We start from the raw sequence: 16,329 nt of genomic DNA, 5'->3' as shown, positions 1-16,329 counted from the left end.
AATCTCTGATACATGTGTTGTCCCCAAATTACACTGTATATATATATATTTAAAGGCCTAGTATAAGGGGACTATGTACATTCAGTTTAATAGACCCTGCCTATGCCATTCAATGCTGTATAAAGACTGCTTTTAAATTTCAGTTTACTGTTTGTATTACGTAGCTTTTAAATTATTTCTCTAGGTCTCCAGAAGGATACACAGAATTAATAACAAACAATTCCAAATTTGACATACTAAGCAGAGAAACATGTGATTGGACCTATGAGTTACTTTTATATTGTGGAGGATTGAGAAGCAAACTGCAAAATGTAGGCCTTATTGTAATAGTAATTTTTCCAATTTGGCTTGTTTCGCCTAGATTGTGCGATTCTTTTATCAATTCTCCAATATTTCCAGTTTAGAAAATAAATCGCTTTAGGGGTGATGTAACGTTCATAACTAAGCGTGTACCTAACTAATCTAAGCAAATAATCTGCATGTAACCATATACTCAATACCTGATATTATGCAACGCCTAGCAATAACTAAGTGTTATGAGTCTCATCTACTAAAACAAAAAATGTGCCAGTTAATCGTATGCCACTAATATGTTCACGACTTTACGAATAATGAGCTTGTCAGAGCTGCTGTGGCCATGCAAGCAATGTTGTAACCTTCAATGCACAACAAAAATAAAAAATTCAAAAAAAAAAAAAAGAAAATAAATCGCTTTGGTTTAAGGAGACCACACATATACCTCTAGATATTTTGCTTTATGGATTATTGATGACATAAAAGGTACTAAATGCCAATAAGTTTCAGATTTGGTTTAGAGTGTATTTATCGCAGGTTATCATGCGGTTTCGATCCTATACCAAAGTCTGTTATATCCTCTGTAATTAAGAATTAGAAATTTCAATAAACAATATAATGCACTATGTATCTGTTTATTCTGGCTCTTGTTGCTATTTTGGTCAAAACTCTACTCTAAGAAGACATATGTGATGTATGCTATGCTTAATCTGCCTATCCCATTTATTAAAATAGGAGTGATCTTTTAAATACAATAATCATTTACCTTTGCTAGAACCCATATTTAAGGAAGGGTGGCAAGCCTACAATTGACTGATTGTGAAAGAACACATTTGTATTATCTTTAGTATGATAGAAGTAGTAATTCGACAACTTGTTTGCGTTTATTTGCTAAACACTAAATTGCAGTAAATTGAAATCAAAACTAGAACACGTAAACAAAATATCTAATTTGAAAAAAGTAATCAACTGAGTCACGCAGAAATTTGGATTTCATTTCACTACTATTAACGATTTAGTGAATAAACCCCTATGAGAACATGGCGATTTTATGTAGCATGACATCTATTCAATAAGCTTCATATTCACGCTAAACTGACAGTTTTTGTAATATCAGCTAGTTACTGTGCAATGTATGTAATATGATCAACCAGAAGGGGGAGCTGTCTTGTTCATTACTTTTTCCCAGTATGTGAAGAGGTGAGCATGATAATTTAATCTAGTTTAGAGACTAGGTTCATCTTTTTTGTTCCACGTGATTGTACCGGTTAAAATAATAAAACTGTGACATAACATCACATAGTTGTATATGGTGCATCTGTGATCAGACAAACAAACCTTTTTCCTTAGTGACCTATTGTAAGACATCAGGGAAACAGCTCATCCTCTTTTTCCTTCCCCATGTTCTAAACGCAGAGTTAGGTAACCTTTGGCACTCCAGATGTTGTGGACTACATATCCCATAATGCTCTTATAGCCTTAATGCTGATACTGCATCATAGGAGATATAGTCCACAACATCTAGAGTGCCTAACGTTACCTATCCCTGCATGGAAGTAAAGCATATAGAGGGCATTTATAACATTCTAACCATTGTACTGCACTACAGACTATGATGGTGCTTTTTAGTAATAATAGTCAACCCCTTTCTTGACTCAACTGCAGAATATGAGGAAAGAACACTCTTTCTCTAATTTACTACCAGGACTGCAGACCCCCCAGTAACCCTCTATTGACATGTGAATAGCTCAGCACAGAGCATACCCTGACAAACAAATTCTACTTTCATAGAGGAATAAATGGTGTATTTTTCTAATAATATGTATGTATAAGTATTTGTAATGATGCCACATCATCCGTTTTAATTGAAAAAGCGTGTCATCTCTACCCTGCAACCCATCAGCTCAGTAACCTGCTGTTATAATGTGGACAAAGATCATTTTCAGAAATGTTTGGCTCGAATAGTGCAATCTATAAACAATCTATAATGAATCTCCGAGCTTGAGATTAAAATTTAAAAAAAATCTACACTCAGAGAGATAACAATTGTTAATGTGGATACATCATTTCCCAGCTGGACAGATGAAAAACATTCATTGCTCATGTTTAAAAAAAAAAAAAATGAATAAATAAAAAGTATAAAATAAAAGCAAAATAGACTTAACCCTTTGATGATTGCGTTAGCAGCAACTCCCTATCAACTACAGAGAACATGTGTTACCTTGAGACATTGTAGCACATCAGCACTGACATTAGAAACACACTTAAAAGAGAATACGACTGAATAGAAAAAAAATCAAGACTTCCGATATTGTATGACCGGTTAAAAAAACATTACAAAAATACCAATGGAATGCTATTCCTTATATAAGAGCCCTAGGATAGTCAGTATGTAACTCTCAATCCATTACTGAACAACAGTTACCATGTCATCAAACTGCAGTGGTGATCTATTGCTATTACTGTAGACCCAATCCAGTCGAGTCCACCCAGCTAAAGGCAAACTAAGTTCTGCCAAGCATTGCTGTTTAGCTCAATTTGGATGTGGGCTTCAGCACTTTTATACTGGCTGGCTCTACCTATCTTTTAACAATACACAGTAACAATAAAGTGTCCAATGCTTCACAAGGTGCTGTCTGCTTTGCTTAAAAACATTCTTCAATAGGAAAAAAACAGATTCTGTCAGAAAAGACTCATGCAAGCTCCTTGAAAATTCCATGAAAGGCAGACAACGCGTTTCGCCTGAACATACTTCTTGAAGACTGCCATAGTCTGCTCGTTGTATTGAAGAATGTTTTCAAGGAAGTTGAAAAAAAAATGCTTGTTTTTAAAGAAAACATCACATTGGACACTTTATTGTTACTCTGTATTGCTATTTGTAGTGGTGAATAGCCAACCTTTAGGCCCTGCAGAAAGGATGCTACATTGTTTACGCTAAACTGTTTACGCTAAACAATTAAATCAGAGATTAAAAAAAAACTTGCATGAACCCCTCTTTTATTTTTTTGTCTACCATCGTTTAACCAAGCCTAGTTTGTGAAGTCTGACACCAATGCTTGAAGATGTCAGTCTATACGTTTAAAATGTATATACATTGCCTCAGATGACAGAATCTTGGTATAGTTTAGTGGCTTTAATTATAAAGAACACATACAGGATTCTGCCAGGCTGAGAATCCTATGAGTTGTCATCCACATATAGTTTGAAGTGCTACAGTTTCTGCATTCCTAAAACAAAGTGCTCAGTCACATTGCACTAGTACACATTTACATATCTGGAGTGTAAAAAAAGACAAATGGATTATTTGTGTTGCGGGGAATCATGTTAAAAGTTATGAGATTATTTGATCTTGGTAATGGCACTTAATTTTATTTAGGACAGACTTCTAATTTCATTTTTCAAGGACCATCAGAACACAGCTTGCATGTTGGAATTTACATGTGTTCCAAAATTCTTCAGGAAACACCAGTTAGTCAGGTTTATCCATACTGAAAAATAATATATATAAGTAAATCTCAGATCCTGAATTGGTGGCCTTCACACAAGCAGTGATTTCATGAGGATGGATCTGCACCTACGTCCCGATAAAGATGTAAAGAATAAAAAAAAAGAAAGAGGGGAGGTATCTTACATTTAACAAATTTAACACATTTACCTGAGGACTAGAAGACATATATGTATGGACAACATTACATATTTTCTTAAGCATTAGACATTTTATTGAGGTCCTTGAGAAATGAAGCTAGGAAGTCCTCTCTTCGGACATCAGGCATTCCATTTTAATGAAGAGATGGTTGTAGTATATCTTTCTCTCTATATATAATTATAATGTTTTCTTCATATTTTATTCTTGGCTTTTTTAGTTTTTTTGCTCGAGGTAATAGGAGACAAAAATACGTCAGCTACCTTTAAAAAATTATTTAAAGAACGTAATTTGTTATTATAACGTCAATCTCTATGAACCCTCATCACTACCATTTCTGGTTATTTGTGTCATGGAATCAAGAACTACACTGGCTTTGGTTCTCCGTAGTGTTGTTTCAAAAATGTCACTGTCCTTTGCCCTACCCTGTCTTGGGGGAATAAAAAGTATTTTTTGCCCTTTAAAGACATTTAATTATTTTTATAATGACAAACATGGGCCATCACTACCATATGATTGTAAACAGTCCAAGATGCAATTATATTTCAGTCTCTTTTTGCACAAAAAGTATTCTTTTTTGTTTTTGTTTTTTTTGCACGAAAACATTTACTATTCATTAGTGCTAATGATGTCTGTAACACAATGGTTTTGATCACCGTTATTTTGTTCTCTCATTCACACCTGCAAACATTATTATCATTATTTATGTCCACGCAACATCGGTATCCACTCTGAGTCGTGAAGGGTTAGGCCAAGACTTATATTTAAAGTGTTTCCTTAAAAGGGTGAGTTAGGTGAGCGAACAGTCTCAGACGAGCTTGGTGAATAATCCTCTGATTCTGAAGTCATTTCGGGTGCAGCTGGTTGAGCGATGAACCGACTCTTTACATCCTGGTTGCGTCTTCGTCTGAAAACCTGCCTCTCCTTATCAAGAGCGGTGGTCTGGCAAGGGTATAAAAGGAAAAAACTAAATTAGTCTTTGATTGCACACAAATATATTTGATTAGGTAACAAAACTAAACAAACAAAAAAAAGTTTTACCAAATAAAAAAAAAACAAAAAGGATCCAAAGGGTTGCTTAGGAAAGACATTGTTTATTAGTTTGGCCAAGCTGGTGGTAAAAAGATCATGTACTGTGTGTCCAAGTGAAGTATATTTAAAAGTGTCCTACATTTGAAGACCAACTCCCAACTCCCGTGAGGAGCATAATAGTCTATATGCCATCATAACAACATGTTCTTTAATGGTTATTTTCCAAAATGGAATGACCCACTCAATTAAGGACAGTAGGACTACACAGAAATGCCAAAATTAAGTAAGATATTTCAAGATGGCATACTTTCTTTATAGAACTGATTATTATGATGGTAAATTGGTCCTTGAGATTTTTGATATATATTGATCAGATTTACGGAAATATTAAATAAACATTGTCTCTCCATGTTAAGGACTTTCGAGTAAATGTTCTTCTCAAGCAGTTCCTGGAAGCACATTGTGGGTAACACAACAATGAGTAATGAGCATCAGGTTTCCATAACTTACAGTGTATTATTTACAAAGGTAAGGGTGACACATGCTTGCAGTGTTTACAATGGATGATAAGGAAGATGCTGACGATTAGTCCATTAAATGTTAAAAATTCATACAAAAGTAGTTTATCATCAAAATCAGTCAATTATTATTATTATTTTTCTTCACCCTAGCATCATTTCACAACCAAGAGTTTAGATTGCGACAGACAGAAAAAAATTATACTATATAAATTATAACATTAAAAGTCTATCACTAGTGATAACACGGATCATTGGAGAGCCTGTTATTGTTGTACTGTCACCTGTCCTAGAGGTAAAAGGTTTGACTGATACATTTATGTAGTAATGGAGGAATGCTTTCAGCCCCCAAAAAGCTTTATAAACCTCTGTGCGTGTATACATTTATGCATTCTGTTGCTGATATTCAAATAAAATTGACAATTCTCCATGTAAAATTTTTATAGATTAGCAATGTTTGTACATACTACACTACAAAAATATGAATTAATTGGTCTTTATAAATTAACTAGTTTTCGCTAATAAAGAACAACCACTGGGAGGAAATGGATATAATCCATCCGCCAATGTTGTGGTGGTTATAGGATATACTGGGGCTTAACCCCTTGAAATATATAGAAAGAAAGAGGCTACTGGTCGGCAACACGGATTGCCCTCCAAATAGACCTTATATCCTTAAATTTACAAAAAGGCTTATGCTGCAGGTACCCACTAAAGGGAGTCTTTGCATGCAGTTAGCCAAAACAAAAAACTCTTTAATAGTCCCTCTTGAGGAAGAAAGCAAAAAAGTGATTATATGTACAAGTGTGAAGTTAAAATAGAGGACCTAGTGGGGTACGGGTCATAGCTATGCCTGGCTGTTACTTATAGCGAACACAAAGGCTAAGGAGATGTAAGTGTGCCTCTTTTTATTCTGAACTTCCAGTTTGGTCCCTAATCACGGCAACTGTATGCCTATTATAGAATAATGTACTTTGGTTTATATATTGTAAAATCTTTACAGCCCTTTTTAAGTACTTAATCCATCTGTTCGTTTATGTTGGACGACTTTCATATCTCTATAAACTTACAACAGGGTCCCAATATTGCTATCTGTACTCAGTGTTGGAATCAGTGTCTGATTCATTCCAGCACTTGGTTTCCCGATTAGGGTTAACTGCAATCTAGACCCTGTATCAATTGAAGGGATTACCCCGCCCTCTCCAGTCCATACGGACTTTCCGATTAGACAGGGAGTTCAACGTCATACTGGGGGGAAGTCCTAAGACTCATTTAAAAAGAGGCGCCATCCACTCTGCAAACGGCTCTTGACAAAGGCGACTGGTATCGCCGAAACGCGCGTTGAGCAGCTCACCATGAGCGGATTCATCTTTACCTTTTAACTTCTTTGTTTGGACAATTCTGGGGCTTTGACATCTCTATGATCCTGAGCACGTTTAAGACCATTTGAATATATATGTATACGATATGTACAAGATGCTAGGGATTCCTACCCCCAAATCACATTTAGCTGTTTAGGCATCTAAGTACATATGGTTACACTATTCATCTCTATGCTTTCCTATACGATTGAACATGGGTTTGCATATACCTTCTGCCTTAACAATTAAGATTTGCTTTTTGCACTGAATTATATTTATGGTATTTAAAGGTATATTTACAGTTTGAACTGCATTTGTAACCCAACAGCTCTTAAATTATCTCCAGATATTTTCACATAGTGATATATATCGATTATATATTCTAATGAGATATTTAGAGCCTGTTTAAAGATTCACATCTTTGCAAGGGATAAAAAGTTTATGGCAATTCAAGATATAACTACATTGTAATCTACAGCCTTTAAGCCATCTACAGTTTTATACCCTTTACAATTGTACCCTTGTCTCACACAACAGGTAATATCCAAAACAATCCACCTAAATATATACTAAAAGTACTACTGTATATATATTTGGTGTTTTCTGGGTATTCTATTGTTTTTGGGTATACATTTTGCAGCTTCCACCATTTGATACAAAATATAATCAGACGTTTTAGCAACTGTTGCTGCATACTCTGTAACCTTGGTCTTTTCGACACAATTATTCTAATGGAGTATTCGGCATATGTTTGAAGCCACACTTACATCTCCTTAGCCTTTGTGTTCGCTATAAGTAACAGCCAGGCATAGCTATGACCCGTACCCCACTAGGTCCTCTATTTTAACTTCACACTTGTACATATAATCACTTTTTTGCTTTCTTCCTCAAGAGGGACTATTAAAGAGTTTTTTGTTTTGGCTAACTGCATGCAAAGACTCCCTTTAGTGGGTACCTGCAGCATAAGCCTTTTTGTAAATTTAAGGATATAAGGTCTATTTGGAGGGCAATCCGTGTTGCCGACCAGTAGCCTCTTTCTTTCTATAGTTTTCGCTAATGACGATATAATTTAGCAGCTTCTTCCTGGGTGTAATGCACACCCTGTACGGGAGCAAAGTTCCTTCATTTATATCTTCGACAACTGAGGTTTTATCATAAGAAATGTATATTGCAATAGCCGGCATGCCAAAGATTCTCATTACTGCCCTTAATCATGGAAAATACACAACATGCTTCGTAAAACAATGCAAATAGTCTCATAAAAAATCATGACGATTATAAAAAATGAACATGTACATTTTCATTTATACATATTTTCATGAAAAATCTATCTAGTCAGTAAAGTTAATTTCAATGTCGTATGAAACCCAATATCTCAGTCCTTGTTCCAATGACAAATCTGCATGTGCATCTACATTTATTGCAGAGTACAGTTTTTATATCAACACGTTATATGGAAGGTCTTTCAGTTAGACTATCTATCTATCTATTATTAATTTCCTAATATCATAGGTGTCCACACACTGTTATGTTATGTTAAACTCATAGTGAAACATTGCACGTACAAACTCCAGACACCATGACCACTTCAAATAATTTAATTTGCTTTTATACGGGGTCTAGCATCAAATCTGTGTTTAGGTGTACAGAGAGTAACGGTTGCCTTGTATGTACATCCCTGCGTGCATGTTCACTAATAAAGATACAATGTAGCTGCAGTATGTGGATGTATATGCTGTGTCCCCGTGACATACTCACAAATGACATATTTTGAAAACACATCTAAGGCATGAAGGAAGCCTCGGCCTGACAAAATTATTTACCCAAAATACTTTTCCCACGCATAATTACTACCAATCCTATCATACTCCCTAGGGAAAAAAAAGGGCACCAGACACAGTTATTGTGTTTAACTTAAAGACCTGCCATATGACTTGATAACAAAACTGTATCAAGGTTGGTGTCTACAATCAGAAGTACTGAAACCTTTTAAGAAATCTTGTTACAAAAACAATATATAAATGACATATAAGGGGGATAATACAATCAAAGAAAATCTGGGCCCTCAAAGCAACAATGCCATTGAAATGTAATGTAATGGTTTTATTGAATAGACGTTGCCCTTTCTTTTTTTCTCTTGTAAAACGCAGAGCGTATGTTGATGCACAGTCATATAGCAGCTCCCATTCCTGCTCAATTCCTGGCAATTTACATTTCTGCCCCCTTATTGCCGCTACTTTCCGTTGTTTCTAAAAAAAAATGCCAGGCTGCAGTTATGTCACGACAAAAGAATCCTAATCTGATTTAGTAGAGTGCACAGTGATAGAGGCTAATTACATATTCCTGAAAACACTTTGTAAACATGACCCGAACCTGTAATTTGGGAGTGTTTTACAATGAGCAACTAATGAGGAAAACATTAAAAGTGCCCTCTCTCCAGGACTCTCACAATCTTCAATGGCTGGGATTGTATAATTGCAAGAAAGCTCTGTGTTTACAATGTGATCCAGCCTGGACAATAAATATATTAGTGCTCTCAGGAGAGAGATAACGTTCTTTATATTTCAATAGACACATAATCATACATCTGCACAGCCTTTCTGTTAGTCAGTATAACATGAACATAGTCACAAGCACTACTTATAGTAGAGAGGTCTAACATGACCAATGAAAATGCTTAAGGACAGTATTTCCCATAATGCTCAGCTAGTGTTGTCACTTGGCTATCATGTATACACTGTATCCTGTATGCCTATTTTCCCCCAAGGATGACAGGATTGTACAATTTGGACAATGTGTAACTATAATTTATGCATTATACAAACCACCATAGAAGGATTATTTTATGTGTGCTGGGGGTAATGTCCATGGACTCACAGCAACATGGCCAATACAATGAGCTGTAGTTGTTATGGTGCTCAGTGTGTCCCTATGCACAGCCAGCCTCCATGTTGCAATATTACACTGTGCTGAATTTAATCTGTGAGTGGTCTGTCTTTATCTCACAAATAATACTTAAAGGAACATTCTGTGCACCAACGTAACCTAAACAAACACTCCAAGTACCATAATAGCTTTCTGTAGTGGTTATGGTGCCAATGGTGCATCTCCCCAATGTAAGTACTCACACCAATTGCTAATTCTCACCTGGGGTCTGCTAGGGGCACAGCTCTCTGTCTCTCTGCAGTCTGCTAATGCTCTCAGCTCTTCAGAGCTGGCCCTGAAGAGCTAGAGGAATGCCCTAGCCCGAGCTTCTGGCTCTCACTTCCTGCTGCAGAATGGCAAAGAATGGTGCCCGATAGAAACCAGGTAAGCAAACTGTTAGCAAACACTTTTACTACTAATATTGGGGGGTGAGGGGGCAGATAGGGCACTTGTGGCCCCATAATCATTGCAAAAACCTAGAATATAACGGCAGATAAGAACCATTCGGCCCATCTAGTCTGCCCAATTTTCTAAATACTTTCATTAGCCCCTGGCCTCATCTTATAGCTAGGATAGCCTTATGCCTGTTCCAGCATGCTTAAACTCCTTCACTGTGTTAACCTCTACCACTTCAGCTGGAAGGCTATTCCATGCATCCACTACCCTCTCAGTAAAGTAATACTTCCTGATATTATTTTTAAACCTTTGCCCCGCTAATTTAAGATGATGTCCTCTTGTTGTGATCATTTTTTTTTCTTTTAAATATGATCTCCTCCTTTACTGTGTTGATTCCCTTTATGTATTATCATATTCCCCTGTCTCGTCTTTCCTCCAAGCTATACATGTTAAGATCCTTTAATCTTTCCTGGTAAGTTTTATCCTGCAATCCATGAACCAGTTTAGTAGCCCTTCTCTGAACTCTCTCTAAGGAATCAATATCCTTTTGAAGATACGGTCTCCAGTACTGCATACAATACTCCAAGTGAGGTCTCACCAGTGTTCTGTACAATGGCATGAGCACTTCCCTCTTTCCACTGCTAATACCCCTCCCTAAACAACCAAGCATTCTGCTAGCATTTCCTGCTGCTCTATTACACTATCTGCCTACCTTTAAGTAATCTGAAATAATCACCCCTATATCCCTTTCCTCAGATGGTGAGGTTAGTAGTGTATAAAATATTCTGTACTCTGCCCTTGGGTTTTTATGTCCAAGATGCATTATCTTGCACATATCCACATTAAATGTCAGCTGCCACAACTCTGACCATTTTTCTAGTTTACCTAAATCATTAGCCATTTGGCTTATCCCTCCTGGAACATCAACCCTGTTACATATCTTAGTATCATCAGCAAAAAGACCTACCTTACCATCAAGACCTTCTGCAATATCACTAATAAAAATATTAAATAGAATGGGTCCAAGTACAGATCCCTGAGGTACCCCACTGGTGACAAGCCCAAGCTTCGAATATACTCCATTGACTACAACCCTCTGTTGCCTGTCACTCAGCCACTGCCTTACCCATTCAACAATATTGGAATCCAAATGTAAAGATTGCAGTTTATTGATAAGCCTTCTATGTGCAACAGTGTCAAAAGCCTTACTGAAATCTAGGTAATTAATGTCTACTGCACCACCCTGATCTATAATTTTATTTACCCAATCAAAAAAATCAATAAGATTAGTTTGGCATGATCTCCCTGAAGGGAATCCATGTTGTCTCTGATCTTGAAATTCATGTGTTTTTAGATGTTCAACAATCCTATCCTTTAACATGGTTTCCATTACTTTCCCCACTACCGAAGTAAGGCTTACTGGCCTATAGTTGCCCGACTCCTCCCTATTACCTTTCTTGTGAATGGGCACAACATTCACTAACTTCCAATCAGGGCCGGACTGGGACAAAAATTTAGCCCGGGCAATTAAAGGCAGAGCAGCCCACCATTAGGGGCGGGGTCAGAAAGGGGGCATGTCATGTCACCACCACCAAATGAGTATGTTAATGTCACGCTTCTCCAGAGCATCCAGTGTTTTTAGATGGAAGTTAATGCCATGTTGTTTCTTTTGGGGCGCAAGCATGCGCTGTGTTTGCTTGCGATTTGTCTCTGGTGTCCTCAATAGTGGGATACCAGAGATCAAAACAGGAACAGGGCTGTTAAAGTGTTGTGCATGTGTGGGGATGTTCCCTGTGGTGTTGTATATGTTTGGAGGTTGCATGTGTGTAGAACAGACTTTTTGTGTTGTATTGTGTGTAAATGGGTCTGTTTGTGGCGTACTGCATGTGGCTAGGGACTGCAGTCTGTGTTTCTGGGTTGTAAAGTATGTGTATTTATATAGGGCCTGTGGAGTGTGCGGGCCTAGTGGATGTAGTGTGTGCATGTAAAGAGCTGTACTGTGTGTTTGTGAGTGTATCTAGGGGCTCTAGTGTGTGTATGCATATAGGAGCTGTACAGCACATGTGTGTAGGTGCAGTGATGTATGCATAGGTGGTGTAGTGTGTACAGGGGGTGCGGAATATGTATTTATAGGGGATATAAATTACTGTGTTTGCATGCAGGAGGTGTAATGTGTGTGTTTAAAGGGTCATAACGTATAAAAGTGCAGGGAGTGTAATGTATGTTTAGGGGGTATAGAGTGTGTATGTGAGTGCCGGGGGTATAGTGTGTATATAAGGGGTATAGAGAGTGTGTGAAGTGTGTTTGTGTGTAATTGCAGGAGGTGTAGTGTGGATATAGGGCTATAGAGTGTGTGCCGTGTGTTAATGCAGGGGCTGTAGTGTGTATATAGGGGGATAGAGTGTGTTTAGTGTGTCTGTGTGTAAGTGCAGGGGGTGCTGTGTGTTTGTGTGTTAGTGCAGTTGAGCAGTATGTTTGTGTGAGTGCAGGGGGTACAGTGTGTGTAGTGTGTGCTAGTGCAGGGGGTGCAGTATGTTTGTGTGTTAGTGCAGGGGGCAGTATGTTTGTGTGTTAGTGCAGGGGGTGCGGTGTGTGTAGTGTGTTTGTGTAGGGGAGCAGTATGTTTGTGTGTTAGTGCAGTGTGTGTATTGTGTTTGTGTGTTAGTGCAGGGGGTGCAGTGTGTTTGTGTGTTAGTGCAGTGTGTTTGTGTGTTAGTGCAGGGGGTGTAGTGTGTTTGTTAGTGTAGGGGGTGCAGTGTGTTTGTTAGTGCAGGGGGTGCAGTGTGTTAGTTCAGTGTGTTATTGCAGTTTGTGTAGTGTGTTTGTGTGTTAGTGCAGGTGGCTGCAGTGTGTTTGTTAGTGCAGGGGGTGCAGTGTGTTTGTGCAGTGTGTGTAGTGCAGTTTGTGTAGTGTGTTTGTGTGTTAGTGCAGGTGGCTGCAGTGTGTTTGTTAGTGCAGGGGGTGCAGTGTGTTTGTGTAGTGTGTGTAGTGTGTTAGGGCAGTTTGTGTGTTAGTGCAGGGGGTGCAGTGTGTGTGTGTGTGTGTGTGTAGTGTGTGTATGTGAGGGGGGTGTATATAGTGGATGATATGGCCATATACGATTTTGTTCACCAAAATTTGTACATCATTGGGGAGACCTTCAATTGGCTTGGCCCAACGCTCAACTTCTTCACATTATTAATTTATTTAAAAAAGTAATTAAAAAAAAAAAATAATACCATCTACTCCCTCCCTTTTAACTTGGCAGGGGAGAGAGGAAGCATTCACATACCTGGTGGTCCAGTGAGGGGGTTTGGGGCCTCGCCACGCACCGATCCCAGGTGGTCCAGCGGCAGGTAATTCAGTCTGTACCCCGCAGGGTACAGACCATGTTTCTCTCCCTCTCGCGAGCGCTGGTTTTTCAGAGCGTTGCCATGGGTTACCATGGCAACGCTGTGATAATCTCGGAGCTCGCGAGAGGAAGAGGAGGAAGCTGCTCGGCGTTCTCCCCTCCGGCCCATGATGGGAGACAGGACTCCACCTTGGGGCCGGTGCTGCCCTGCATGGGCCGGCAGGAGAGATCTCTTGATCTTTCCTGCCGGCCTCGGCCCATGGCCATCGCGGCCCACCGGGCATTTGCCCGGTTTGCCCGATGGCCAGTCCGGGCCTGCTTCCAATCGTCTGGGACTACCTTCGTTAACAATGATTGGTTAAATAAATCTGTTAATGGTTTTGCTAGTACACCACTAAGCTGTCCTAAGCTGTAAGTACACCACCAAGTGCGCTGTAGTGGTTATGGTGCTTGGAGATTTCCTTTGAGTGCATTCATAATTATGCTGTGTTTTTGCATAAAAAAGAGAAAAAGGTTCAGCAGGAAAATACTGTATTTTCTGCCACACTTCCTCTTTTAACCAACCAGCTTTCTTATTAGACATATTATGTGGACATACTCAGCTCAGTCAATGAGCTGCTAACTCCTCCCCCACAGCCAATCACTGTCCTTTTATTATGTGTATAGTATTTCTTGGTCGCGCTAAGGGGAAAGGTTACAAATAATAAGAGGACAGTGATTGGCTTAGCGGGGGAATGATGTCAGCAGCTCGGCTCACACTGATCTCTCATTGGCTGAGCTGAGCCTGTACCCATCACATGGGTGATGGAAAACAAACAGACGGTGAAACTGCAAACAGATTCACCTTCCTCAACCAAGATGGCTTCCATAACAGATGCAAACAAAAGGGTCTAGCTTTCCCTGCCCAGAAGTGTTATCTCAAAAAGGTACCATGCAGTAATGTACAGGGCATTGTGAGATGGCACGTCCATAATCTATGGGTAGGCAGAATAGCTTAAATTCAGTTCCATAAACCAGGAAATTCTCGGAATAAACCAGGTAATCTCAGATTATAGTTTATTAGCTATTTTTCAAATGTGCCTCTTTTAGCCCAAACTTTGCAGTTTGCACAATTCCTAGATTAGTGAACAACACCAATAGCATGCACAAAGTGTAGTAGTCTGCTCCGGGAGGCAGGAGGTAGGATGGCGCACTGAGCACCCCCACCCTGCTAGCACCAAATATATATCATTAGGCAGAGCAGACACCTACCTTCTGGCACATTTATAATAAAGGTATCTGCACCTCAGTTGCACCCAAGTTAACCTTGAACAATCTATTCACATACAAACTCCACACATACAAACACATGTCCTATTATATTAAAGCTACAAACCGTCAACAAGTAAGCCTTTGTTTATGGAGTATGCTAATGAACTCCCAGGAGCCTGAGCCAGCCTTTTCTCAACTAAACGCCGTAAGAGCATCATGGAGGTTGCAGCTGAAGTGTTACCAATGGCTTGCTTCATAAACAGCATGATTCGGCAGACTGTTGGAACGTACAGCTGCGTCTGGCGTCTGGAAGATTATTCACCTTCCGCAACAGAAAGATTGATTGTAAGAAGCTTAGGGCCCAAACCAAATGGTATTCAGCATATGCTTTGCCTGGTTCACAATATGTGAAGGATGAGGGAGGTGCAGCTGCCTTATAGTGTAATGTGTGTGAGTTGTGTGTTTTTTTTTATTAAAATGTAGTTACTTCTAAACAACTGTGCTATTTTGACCTTCATTTTGCAATTTATTGTAAATAAATTTGAATGTAAACCAATATGCAATTTGTGAGAGTGATACTCCAATTTCATTTAATTCTTTTGAATATTTTAGTTCAAAGCACAAATCTCTTTATAACTGCATAGTTTTATAATTTGGACTACCCAGGTCATACATAAAAACAAGGAAAACAGTGGGTTGTTTGTAGGAACTACAAAGAAATTACAAGGGCTTTGTAAATGTTAGACTAAACCGTCTGAACTGTTAACGTAGTTGCGATGCAGAACTTTTCTGGTGATTCCAGACTAAAATGTGCAATTGAAGAGGTTTAGCACATAACCCCCAATTATTTGTTCTTCAGAAAATACAAAAATATCTAGATATCATACAAAACTATCTAAATATCAGCTACACCTCACTGACGAGGCCCAAAGGAGGCCAAAATGATCTTAGAGGTTGTTGTATCTCTCGTTCAGAGAGACTTTGTCTGCATTTCAGTTCTGAGCTGCCCTTACTGGTAGGATCATTGTGATATGCCTTAAAATATGTTCTCTCTGTAATGGCACTAGTGAGCAAAGACTATTTTGAAATCAAAGCAGGGATTTATCAAAGGGCAAGCTGCTGAGTTTCTCTAAGCTTTTGTCCGTTCTCAGAGTTCTCATATTCTATTTTTTGTAAGCATGAGCTCTGCAGCTTTTTTTTTTTTATATAACTGGTTTTTTTTTGTCATCAGAATGTAACATCTGTCTCTAAAAGGGGTTCCAGCATGATACTACAGGTAACTGTAGTGGTTATGGGAATAGGCCACCCAACAGTCCCAATTTTGGTGGAACAGTCTGATTTTGGGGTCCTGTCACACCGTCCGATTCAGTTCCCTCTGCATCTTGCAGAAATTGCTGCAAAAGCGATCTATGCAGAGTCCTAGTGGCCATACACAGCACTAGCCCATCTAATTTGTGCTGTCATTTAAGACAACAGGCATTTCCCAGGTGTCTTTAATTACAGCACAATTAGACGGGCTAGTGCTGTGCATGGCCACTAGGACTCTGCAGAGGTCCTGCAGGTTGGGGGTCCCTTAAG

At 38.8% G+C, this 16,329-nt stretch overlaps 1 protein-coding gene across 5 annotated transcripts in view; it reads right to left on the bottom strand.

The window, feature by feature from the left end:
- Positions 1 to 3,130: 3,130 nt before the first annotated feature.
- DCLK1 (doublecortin like kinase 1) overlaps positions 3,131 to 16,329 on the bottom strand; it is a 398,808-nt gene continuing 385,609 nt past the window's right edge. For 3 of the 5 annotated variants that reach the window (XM_063429156.1, XM_063429163.1, XM_063429181.1), the window contains one exon: positions 3,131 to 4,879. In XM_063429156.1, coding sequence (XP_063285226.1) covers positions 4,715 to 4,879 — 165 coding nt within the window. In that variant the 3' untranslated portion in view covers positions 3,131 to 4,714. The remainder of the gene's footprint in view (positions 4,880 to 16,329) is intronic. The other 2 variants (XM_063429171.1, XM_063429189.1) reach the window with 1 other exon arrangement.

This window comes from Pelobates fuscus, chromosome 1 (assembly GCF_036172605.1).
Source record: "Pelobates fuscus isolate aPelFus1 chromosome 1, aPelFus1.pri, whole genome shotgun sequence".
NCBI lineage: Eukaryota > Metazoa > Chordata > Amphibia > Anura > Pelobatidae > Pelobates > Pelobates fuscus.
Note: the sequence above shows the minus strand (reverse complement) of the source record. Positions and strands in the feature narration are given on the sequence as shown.